Below are 12,448 nucleotides of genomic sequence, written 5' to 3' on the forward strand. Positions count from 1 at the left end.
TATAAATTATAAGACATTAAAAGGATAAGGGAATATATAAATATGCCAATAAATTTGACAACTTAGATGAAACGGACAAACTCCTTGAAAGATACAAATTAGTGAAGATCACAACAAGTAACAGATCACCTGAGTTACCTACATTTTTTGTTAAAAACCTGCCTTCAAAGAAAACTTCAGGCCCAGATAACTTCACTGGTGAATTCTACCAACATATAAGGAAGATACAATATCAATTTAATATAAACTCTTCAAGAAAACAGAAGAAGAGGGAACAGTTCTCAATTCATTTTTTAAGGCTAGCATTACCCTAATACCAAAACCAGACAAAGACAATACAAGAAAACAATAGATCCATATTTCTTCTAATAGGTGCAATAATCCTCAATGAAATATGAGGACATAGAATCCAGTAATACATAAAAAGGATAATACAGTATGACCAAGTACAAGGTTAACTTAACATCTCAAAGTTAATTAATGTAATTCACCATATTAACAAAAAAAGGGGAAAAACTATATGATTATCTCAGAGGATGCAGAAAAAGCATCTCATAAAAAGATGCAGAAAAAACTGTAGAAAGGAACTTCCTCAATCTTATTGATAAAGGGCATTTGAGAAAAACTACATTTAACATCCTACTTAACGGTGAAATTGTAGCTGCTTTCCCCCAAGACTGAGAGCAAGGCAAGAATGTTTGTTCAGCACAGCACTGGGAGGCCCAGGCAGTCCAATAAGGCAAGACAAATAAATCAAGGCATACAGATCATAAAGGAGGGAGTAAAACTATATTTGCAAGACAACAAGATTGTCTATGTAGAAACGTCCAAAAGAATCTACAAGATTTACTAAAACTAAGAATGAGTTTAGCAAGATTGCACAATACAATTCCAAAATACAAAATTCGATTTGATTTTTATAGGCTAGCGACAAACAATTGGAAATTGCCATTTATAGCAGCATCAAAAAATATGAAATCCTTAGGAATAAATTTTGCAAAATATGTGTAAGACCTATACATTGAAAACTGCAAAACATTGCTGAGAAAAATTAAAGAGCTACATAAAGAGAGAAATACATCACACTCATGGGCCAGAAGACTCAATACTGTCAGCAGGGTGACTCCTTCCACATGGGCTGCAGATTCAACACAAAGTCAACCAAAACCCCAGCGGGCTGTTTCGTAGAAGCTAAAAAACTGATTCTACAATTTGTGTGCACAAAGGACCTACAATATCCAAAACTATTTTGAAAAGAAGAATAAAGCTGGAACACCTAACCCACCAGATTGCAAGACTTTCTTGAAAGCTACAGTACTCAAAGGATTGTGGTGTTACCCTAAAGCTAGTCATAAAGAGAACAGAAAAGAGAGTCTACAAACAGACCCAAACATATATGCCTATTTATTTTCAACGAAGGTGCTGAGGTAATTCAGTGGGGCAAAGATTAATCTTTTCCACAATGGGGCAGGAACAATTGGATAGCCACATGCAAAGAAAGTACATCGACCCTCATCTTACACTATATATAAAAATTAACTAAAAATGGGTCACAGAACTAGCTATAAAAACTAAACCTATAAAACTTCCAAGAGAAAACAGAAGACTATCTTAGTGACTTCTGGTTTGACAAAGATTTCTTAAAAAGGACACAAGAGTACAACCTATAAAAGAAAAAAGTCAATAAATTGAACATCAAAATTAAAAAATATTTGGAGTGATGTCAGCATCATGGTGGAGTGAGCTTCCCCAGTAATCTCTCCCCTCCAACATACAACGAAAAGGACATTCATACTCCAACAGAGACATCCAAACACAACACAAAAAACATTGGAGGGACCCACGCAGCCATATTATAACAGAGGGCAGAGAGGCTGGGGCCCCTCAGAAGAGGTGGAACGGGGTAAGAGAAAATTTTGCTCCCTCCCCTAAAGACTGCAATCTGGGACCGCGGGAGGATCCGTGAGGGAAGGAATTTGGGAGGGAAACATTCATTTGTGGGAACATCAAGGATCCCCGGTGGGCCCTTGCAGCCTAGAGGGGCAGGGGTTGACCTTATCAAGCCAACACCCCAGGAGAGCAGAGAGCGAGGGCAGAACTAGAAAACCCTGAGAGCACGCAGGAGAAAGCATCCCTCCCCCAACACACCCAGCGGCTCCAGCACCTGGGATCTCAGCTGAAGGCAGAGGGCTCAGAATATGCAGCTCTTGACCCCCACCCAGTGGCAATAGGCGGTAACTGCAGCCAAATAACATCAGGATGCAAAAAACAGAGCCACTCCCCACAGCAGTATCAAACATTACATGACATTTCCAGACCAGAGAGAAAATGACAAGTACCCAGAACTCAGTCCTGAGGACACAGAAATATGTAATGTAAATGACAAACAATTCAAAATAGCTATCATCAAAAAACTCAATGAATTAAAAGAGAATGTAGAGAAACAATTGAATGAGTTCAGGAGCTACTTCACAAGAGATTGAAAAAATAAGAATCAATCAGAAATATTAGAGATGAAAGACACAATGGAAGAAATAAAACAAGATATGGATTCCCTGAATGCTCGAGCAGACATCATAGAGGAGCATATCAGCACAATCGAAGATAGACATGTTGAAATGCTCCAGATAGAGGAGGAGACAGAACTAAGACTAAAAAGAAATGAAGAAAGTCTCCAAGAAATATCCGACTCAATTAGGAAATGCAACATAAGAATTATAGGTACTGCAGAAGGAGAAGAAAGGAGAATGGAGCAGAAAGCTTGTTCAAAAAAATAACAGCAGAGAACTTCCCAAACCTATGGAAGGACATGGAAATCCATGTGGAAGAGGTTATCAGATCTCCTAAATATGTCAATGTAAAAAGACCTAGTGCAAGGCATATAGTAGTGAAACTGGCAAAACTGAATGACAAAGAAGGAATACTAAGGGCAGCAAGGCAGAAGAAAATAACCTACAAAGGAACCCCTATCAGGCTTTCAGTGGATTTCTCTGCAGAAACCTTACAAGCTAGGAGAGACAGGAATGACCTTCAAATCTTTGAAGGACAAAAACTTTCAGCCAAGAATACTCTATCCAGCGAAAATATCCTTCAGATATGATGGAGAAATAAAAACTTTACCAGACAAGCATAAGCTAAGGGAGTTCGTAGCCACGAGATGCACCCCTACAAGAAATTCTCAAGAAGGCCCTGATACCTAAAAAAAAAAAAAAAAAAAAGAGGGAGAAAGGGGTTACAAAGCATGGAGTAAGGAGATAAATAGGTAGACAGAATCAGAGCAGGATAGCAAATACTCAAGTATAGCATTAAAGACAAAGGGAAGGAAACACCAAAAACAAAGATGATCTTGTCATTTTAACCACAAACTCATAACACAAGATGGAATAAGATGTGAGAAAAACAACTTAGGAGGGGAAGAGGAAAGGGACTGAATCAGTTTAGTCTAAGGAAATAAGAGGCCATCAGAAAAGGGACTATCTTATCCATGAGATTTTGAATACAAACCTCATAGTAACCACTAAACAAAAAAGCAGAACAGAGACACAAATAATAAATAAGGAGAAAACAAAGAAACACAACACAAAAACTACATAACTCAACTGGTAGACCAAAATACACAGATTGAGAAACAAAGGAAATGCAGGAGAACCGGAAACTGAGTGATAAAATGGCAGCATTAAGCCCTCACATATCAATAATCACCCTAAACGTAAATGGGTTGAATTCTCCAATAAAAAGACACAGAGAGCCGAGATGGATTAAAGAACAAGATCCAACAATATGCTGCCTCCAGGAAACACATCTCAGCTCCAACAACAAACACACGCTCAGAGTGAAGAGATGGAAGACGATACTCCAAGCTAATGGCAAACAAAAGAAAGCAGGTGTTTCAATACTTACATCAGACAAAGTAGACTTCAAGATAAGACAGGTAGAGAGAGACAAAGAGGGGCAGTATATGATGATCAAAGGGACATTCCATCAAGAAGAAATAAGACTTATAAATATCTATGCACCCAACAAAGGAGCACCAAAGTACATAAACCAACTATTAACAAATCTAAAAGAAGATTTTAATAATAACACAATAATAGTAGGGGACCTCAACACCCCACTCACATCAATAGATAGATCATCCAGACAGAAAATCAACAAGGAAACAGTAGAATTAAATGAAAAGGTAGACTAATTGGACTTAATAGACATATATAGAACACTCCATCCAAAAACAGCACAATACACATTCTTCTCAAGTGCACCTGCAACATTCTCAAGGATAGACCACATGTTGGGAAACAAGGCAAGCCTCAATAAATTGAAGAAGATTGAAATAATAACAAGCATCTTTTCCGATCACAACACTATAAAGCTAGAAATTAATTACAAGAAAAAAGCTGAAAAAGGGACAAAGATGTGGAGACTAAACAACATGCTATTGAACAAGAAATGGAGCACAGAAGAAATTAAAGGAGAAATCAAAAAATATCTGGAGACAAATGAAAATGAAAACATACCATACCAATCCATATGGGATGCAGCAAAAGCTGTATTAAGAGGGAAATTCATTGCAATACAGGCTCAGCTTAACAAACAAGACAAATCCCAAATAAGCAATCTCAAACTACACCTAACTGAATTAGAAAAAGAAGAACAAACAAAGCCCAAAGTCAGGAGAAGGAGAGAAATAATAAAAATCAGAGCAGAAATAAATACTATTGAAACAAAAAAGGCAGTAGAAAGGATCAATGAAACAAAGAGCTAGTTTTCTGAGAAAATAAATAAAACTGACAAATCCCTAGCCAGACTTACAAAGTAAAAAGAGAGAAAGCTCAGATAAATAAAATTAGAAATGAAAGAGGAGAAATAACAACACATACCACAGGAGAGAATATTATGGAAAACTATATGATAACAAAATGGACAATCTGGAGGAAATGGACAAATTCTTAGACTCTTACAACCTCCCAAAGCTGAGTCAAGAAGAAACAGAGAATCTGAATAGACCAATCACAAGTAAAGAGATTGAAAGAGTAATCAAAAGCATCCCCAAGAAAAAAAGCCCAGGACCAGATGGTTTCCCTGGGGAATTCTACCAAACTTTCAGAGAGGACTTAATACCTATCCTTCTCAAGCTATTCCAAAAAATTAGGGAAGATGGAATGCTTCCTAACACATTCTATGAGGCCAACATCACTCTGATACCAAAGCCTGAGAAGGACAACACAAAAAAGGAAAACTACAGGCCAGTATCGCTGATGAACATAGATGCAAAAATCCTCAACAAAAATATTGGCAACTCGAATACAACAATACATCAAAAAGATCATACATCATGGTCAAGTGGGATTTATACCAGGGACACAGGGATGGTTCAACACCCGCAAATCAATCAACGTGATACACCACATCAACAAATTGAGGAATAAAATCCATATGATCATCTCAATAGATGCAGAGAAAGTACTTGACGAGATCCAACAGCCATATATGATAAAAACTCTTAACAAAATGGGGATAGAAGGAAATTACCTCAACATAATAAAGACCATATATGACAAACCCACAGCCAACATCATACTCAATGGGCAAAAACTGAGCGCCATCCCTCTGAGAACAGGAACAAGACAAGGATGCCCACTATCATCATTCTTATTCAACATAGTACTGAAGGCTTTGGTCAGAGCAATTAGGCAAGAGAAAGGAATAAATGGAATCCAAATAGGTAGTGAAACAGTGACACTCTTACTGTTTTCAGGTGACAGGATCTTATACACAGAAAACTCTAAAGAATCCATCAGAAAACTATTAGACATAATTAACAACTACAGTAAATTTGCGGGGTACAAAATCAACTTACAAAAATCAGTTGCATTTCCGTACTTTAATAATGAACATACAGAAAGGGAACTCAAGAATATAGTTCCATTTACAATTGCAACAAAAAGAATAAAACACCTAGGAATAAATTTAACTAAGGAGGTGAAGGACTTATACAATGAAAACTGTAAGACATTATTGAAAGAAATAATGACATAATGAGATGGAAGGAGATTCCTGGCTCATGGATTAGAAGAATAAACATAGTTAAATGTCCATACTACCCAAAGCAATCTACAGATTCAATGCAATCCCGATCAGAATCCCAATAACATTCTTCAGGGAAATAGAACAAAGAATCCTAAAATTCATACGGGGCAACCAAAGACCCCGAATTGCTAAAGCAATCCTGAGAAACAAGAGCAAAGTTGGAGGTATCACAATCCCTGACTTCAAAATGTACTACAAAGCCATAGTGACCAAAACGGCATGGTACTGGCACAAAAACAGGCGCACGGATCAATGGAACAGAACTGAAAGCCCAGAAATAAAACCACACATCTACAGACAGCTAATCTTCGACGAAGGTGCCAAGAACATACAATGGAGAAAAGACACTCTCTTCAATAAATGGTGTTGGGAAAACTGGATAGCCACATGCAAAAGAATGAAAGTAGACCATTATCTCATGCCATACACAAAAATAAACTCAAAATGGATCAAAGACTTGAAGATAAGTCCTGAAAGCATAAAACTCCTGGAAGATAATATAGGTAATACACTCTTTGACATCAAACTTAAAAGGATCTTTTCGAATATCATGTCTTCTCAGACAAGGGAAACAATAGAAAAAATAAACAAGTAGGAGTTTATCAGACTAAAGAGCTTCTGCAAAGCAAAAGAAACTAGGACCAAAACAAAAAGACAACCCAACAATTGGGATAAAATATTTGCAAATCATATATCCGATAAGGCGTTCATCTCCATAATATATAAGGAACTCACACAACTGAACAACAAAAAACCAAACAGCCTGATCAAAAAATGGGGAGAGGATATGAACAGACATTTTTCCAAAGAAGATATAGAGGTAGCCAATAAACACATGAAAAGATGTTTAACATCACTAATCATCAGGGAAATGCAAATCAAAACTACACTAAGATACCACTTTACGCCTGTTAAAATGGCTATAATCACTATATATATATATAAGACTAAAAATAACAAATGTTGGGGAGGGTGTGGAGAAAAGGGAACCCTCATACACTGCTGGTGGGAGTGCAAACTGGTGCAGTTACTATGGAAAACAGTATGGAGATTCCTCAAAAAACTAAAAAGAGAACTAACATATGACCCAGCTATCCTATTACTGGGTATCTACCCAAACAACTTGAAATCAACAATCTAAAGTAACACATGTACCCCTATGTCCACTGCAGCACTAGTCACAATAGCGAAGGCATGGAAACAATCCAAGTGCCCACTGACTGATGATTGGATAAAGAAGATGTGGTATATATATATAATGGAATATTACTCAGCCATAAAAAAGACAAAATCATCCCATTTGCAACAACGTGAATGGACCTGGAGGGAATTATGCTAAGCAAAATAAGCCAAGACAGAGAAAGACAAACACCATATGATTTCACTCATATGTGGAACATAAACAAACACATGGACAAAGAAAATAGTTCAGTCGTTAACAGGGAACGGGGAGTGGCGTGTGGGCACAGGGAGTGAAGGGGAGCACCTATGTGGTGACAGACAAGAAATAACGCACAACAGAAATTTCACAATGATGTAAACTATTATGAACTCAAATACAAAAAAATTTAAAAACACTTGTTCTTCAAAATCAACATAAGAATAAAAGATAATAAAATGAAAAGGCAAGCCACATACAGACAGGGAAGAGATTTTTGCAAAACAAGTATCTGATAAAGAACTTGTATCCAGAATATATACAGAACTCTTACTATTCAATAAGAAACTAACAACTCTCCTCCCCCCAAAAATGGGCAAGAGATTTGCACACACATGATGGCAAATAAGTACATTAAAAGATACTCACCACCATTAGTCAACAGGCAAATGCAAATTAAAACCACAATGAAGTATCACGACACACCCACTGGAACGGCTAAAATTTAAATGGTGGCCAATGCCCAGTGTTGGCCAGGACGTGCTGCAAATTGGAGCTCTCATATGTTGCTGATAGGAATGCAAAACAGGCCAGCCACTTTGGAAAAAAGTCTGGCAGTTTCTTATAAAGTTAACCATACACTTACCACATCACCTAGCAATTTCATTCCTAGGGATTTACCCAAGAGAGAAGAAAACACTTGTCCACAAAAAGACTCACATGTTCACAGCATCATTATGCAAATAGCCTCAAACCGGAAACCATGAATAACCATCAAGTGGTGAATGGCTATCCACACAGTGTAATTCTACTCAGCAATAAAGGAACTACTGACACACACAGCACGGAGGGATCTCTACAGCTCTACGCTGACGGAAAGACTCCCGACACAAAAGACCGCACACCCGAGATCCCATTTATATGACTTTACACAAGAAACAAATCTAGTGACAGAAAGCAAGTCAGGGGCTGCCAGGAGCTGGAGGATCAGGGCAGGGGACTGACTGCAAAGGGTCACAGGAGAGCTTTTCTGGGTGATGGAAATGTTCCACGTGGTGATTGTGGTGGTGGTCACACCAATAGACATTTGTCAGAATTCTTGTTTTTTACACCTAAATTTGGTGAATTTTACTATCTGTAAATATATCCCAATAAAACTTACAAAAGGCAAAAAGAAAAAAAATACACTTTACTCCCACCTCAGTGCCCAAACCAGACAGCCCATTACACTTTGATCTCCTGGCAGCAGAATCTGAAGAACTGGTTCTTTTGGTCCACTACCTGATGCTGCAGAACCAGTTCCAGACGGAGACTCCTGGCGGAGTAACACCATGGACAGCTCACCGGCCATAAAATGACTGTTGCTATTCCCACTGCTGCCTGTAACACTCTGCTAGAAGGAAGGACACAAGAGAAGATTTTAACATCTCAAGCACCATATTACAAAACAACTGGCAGATTTCAACTTTACATGTTAAACAGAAAAATGTACGTGTACAACTGAGACGTAAAACATTTTCAGCCTGTCCCCAGGAATGAGTCCATTTTATAACATCAAAGATATTACAGTTTTTTGAGCACCCACTATGTTCTGGGCACCACACAGGTATGCGTTTTATTATTACTATTTTTTTGTCATTCAGAAAACATATCTAGAACATTCCATATGTTCTGAGCACTGTTCCAAACACTAGGAAGATAACAGTGAACAGAAAGAGCTCCTGCTCCTGGAGCTCATCTTGCCTGGAGAGGAGGACTACACAAATACTACTCCGTTTAACCTCAGAATGAGGATGAAGTATCAATCTTTCCACTTCTCAAATAAGGAAGCAAAGGAAAGAAGGGTTAATGAGTTGGCTAAGCCACTCCCCACCAGGTGACAGGGTGGGACTTGAACCCATGTCTCACTGCATGGCCCAGGCTTTGCTCACTGGGACCACTGCCTTGCATTACATTTCTAGCAAGTGCACGAATATCAGGCTTTCAAAATTGAGCATATTTTCTTGATTTGGATCATCAGATTTTGAACATCTATTAAAAAGGGTATTATACCTTGAAGGGAAGATGGAAGAAAAACTTTGTGTAAATATTCACTGTCTTGGATCCTATAGCTAAATATAGGACATCATATTCCAAAGTTTAACCTGATAAACAAATCTGAAAGTGTCTTTTTAGGTAAAGGGGTAAAACCTTAAAGACAAGTGACCCCCAAATTTTCATTTTTGAAAATGATATGTGTAAGCGTGAAACTAGAAACTGCCTGCTTTACTGACAAATGACAACAAACGGCTCCTCTCCCCTCCATACACATCTGTTGTCCTACAACCACATCTGAAAAGGTAAAATTGCTAAATTCACGTCTTGTCAGTATGGTTTATTCCTGTCTTACCAGACTATACCCTCAGTTGTAAGAAAATATATTTTATAGGCAACAAACATGTTACATTTAATACCTAGATATCACATTTTAAAGAGGGGAAAGCCCAATTCACACAGAAAATTTGAAGATAGCACTTTGGGAAAAACCTCACAAAGTATCTAAGAAACTAGAACATAGCAGATTCCTTCCCTCTGCTTCCTAAATGAATAGACTGCAGACAGACCGCACGTTTCTGCAGAACAACGCTTAGTCTCAGCCACATCTGGAATGCGGACCGTCCACCTAGGCCATCAGTGTGGAGCCCAGGGAAAGGGCCCTAATTTCAGTCAGAGGACCTACATTTGCTTTCTCACTCGTGTGTTGAAAGACAGCATCACTTACATACTCAGCTTCTGGGCAAACATCCCTTCTCGTCGGGTCTGAAGACTCCCAGGATCTGGGCAGGGCTTCCTGCAGTAAGTCTAGCTGCAGTGGGGAGCTGCTCCTTGAGCTAAGGAACGGGTGCTCTTCACTTTGTGTCTCCCATTTCTCCTCATCTCTCCTTTGGCTGACGACTGAAGACGGTGGTTCCAGGTTTGGAGCCATTGCTGATACTGAGGATGGTATTTCAGAAAAGCCTGTTGCTCCCAAAAGTGGATATGGGGAGAATGATGGTGACAACAGAGGACACATAGGGGGGTCATGCAGGAAAATGGTCAAGAAAGTGTCTAAGTGAGGAGAAGGGAGAGCTGAAACAGACTGCGAGCCGCTGGACAGAAGCGGCTTATGGAGACACTCCAGTGCAGCACCCGATGCTGTGTGTTCTCTTCCCAGAGGGCTCACGGCTGGGAGGGGAAAAGCTGGTATGAGATAAGGGGCCTGGCCAGGAACCATCACTGCAGCTGGGAAGGACAGGCCGGTGGCGGGAGGAGGCAGGGCAGGGGCGGGGCAGTGGGGCTGAACGTTCTGGACCTCTCCTCTGCAGTGGGGACAGAAGGTGTCCTTGGAGCTTCTGCCATCTGACGGCACAGGCAGCTTCTTCCACTTGTGCTTCCCCTTCCGGCAACCGGCTGACCGGGTCTGCCTGGAAGTCGAATCTCCTGACAGGACACAGAGGGAGGCACATTATGGAAAACCAAGCCCCCAAAAGAAGAGGAAGACGCCATTTACAGCTTATTGTAAGTAGATTACAAACGAATAAACACTTGCCAACAGCAACTGCGTCTACTACAGGGATGGCAAAAAGTAGCTCTAAAAAGACGAATGAGATCCTGCATAAAAGCTGTTGCTGTAAGATACTTATTTCAGCCTCTCTCCATCAGTTTCTAACAAGTCAAACTCCTATTCTTCACTCTCTCTCTCCCCCAGTACTTACGTAAGATTTATAAAATTGGTGGTGATGTAGATAAGTGGAATATATTTTAAAAATTTAACTACCTTGAACATGTGAATATTGAGCTTTGCTTCCACTTTCTTGCTGAAGATAGGAGCTGTAGGGTGAGGACAGCATCTTTTGCCGGAACTTATCAACATAGTTCTGCTCTTCCTTCTGTGTGTGGGCTGACAGGACTGCCTGTGTGAGCCCCCCGTGCCTACGTTCCTCCGAGGTGAGTGGAGCCGGGTGGGTGCTTAGGGTCCAGGGCTCAAGCGCTTGGGGGGCATCCTCTGCCGGAGTCAATTCTGCTGAGGTGGAAAAACGCAGATCTAATTTTAATTCCTACCAATTACAGGTCTTTCTCCCTGATGATGGGGTTATGTCCTGACAAACCCATCATAAACTGAAAACATCGCAAGTTGAAAATGCCCTTAAAACACCTAATCTACTGAACGTTGTAGCTCAGCCTCGCCTGCTTTACGCACGCTCAGAACCCTGACAGTAGCCCGCAGCTGGGCAAAACCATCTCACACAAAGCCTATTTCATCACAACATGTTGAACGTCTTGTAACTTACTGCACACTGTGCTGACAGTGAACAACACAACGGCTGTCTGGGTACAGATGGTTGTAAGTGTGTCAGTTGTTCACCCTCGTGATCGTGGGCCTGAGCGGGAGCTGCAGCTGCGCTGCCCAGAGGCACGAGAGAGCACCGCACTATGTATCGCTAGCCCTAAAAAATTACTTCTTCCGAGTACGAGAGACTTTATGGTGGTCACGGGGGGTTCCCCACCATGCACTCCACCCCTGCCCCGCGGTGCAGCACCAGGGCGTGTGGTGGGTGGGCCCCCTCCACCTCAGAAGTGGGCTCGGACGTGGCTAAAGCAGCACAGCACACGTGGGACTTCTGACTCTGGCCAAGACGCAGGAAAAGGCACGAGATTTACCTTCCTGCCTGAAACAACTAAAAGATGGACAAAACATAGGAAACAAGTTTCAAGACACTGAACATCAGGTAATGAAGGAGAGTGACTCCTGAGGGTCAGACAAATGAAGTGAGCCCTGGGACTGCCCAGCTCCAGCTTTGAGGGAGTTTCCACGGAGTGAGGTGGGGAAACCAGGTGGAGCCTGGTGAGCCCCCTGAGAGAAGACAGAGCCAAGAGTCTGGGGAGACCCAGGCGGCCAGTCTTCAGGGATGAGTGCTGGAGAGGAGCTGCAGAGACAGAGGACCCAGGGAGCTGCAGAGAACC

General features: G+C 40.6%; 1 protein-coding gene across 7 annotated transcripts in view; it reads right to left on the minus strand.

The window, feature by feature from the left end:
• Positions 1 to 12,448, minus strand: part of PER3 (period circadian regulator 3) — a 56,783-nt gene that overhangs the window by 5,757 nt on the left and 38,578 nt on the right. For 5 of the 7 annotated variants that reach the window (XM_046661993.1, XM_046661999.1, XM_046661994.1 and 2 more), the window contains 3 exons: positions 11,262 to 11,507; positions 10,227 to 10,924; positions 8,747 to 8,858 (listed from right to left, as the gene is read on the minus strand). In XM_046661993.1, the coding sequence (XP_046517949.1) occupies positions 8,747 to 8,858; positions 10,227 to 10,924; positions 11,262 to 11,507 (1,056 nt within the window). The remainder of the gene's footprint in view (positions 1 to 8,746; positions 8,859 to 10,226; positions 10,925 to 11,261; positions 11,508 to 12,448) is intronic. The other 2 variants (XM_046661997.1, XM_046661998.1) reach the window with 2 other exon arrangements.

The sequence above is a fragment of the Equus quagga genome, chromosome 5 (genome assembly GCF_021613505.1).
Source record: "Equus quagga isolate Etosha38 chromosome 5, UCLA_HA_Equagga_1.0, whole genome shotgun sequence".
NCBI lineage: Eukaryota > Metazoa > Chordata > Mammalia > Perissodactyla > Equidae > Equus > Equus quagga.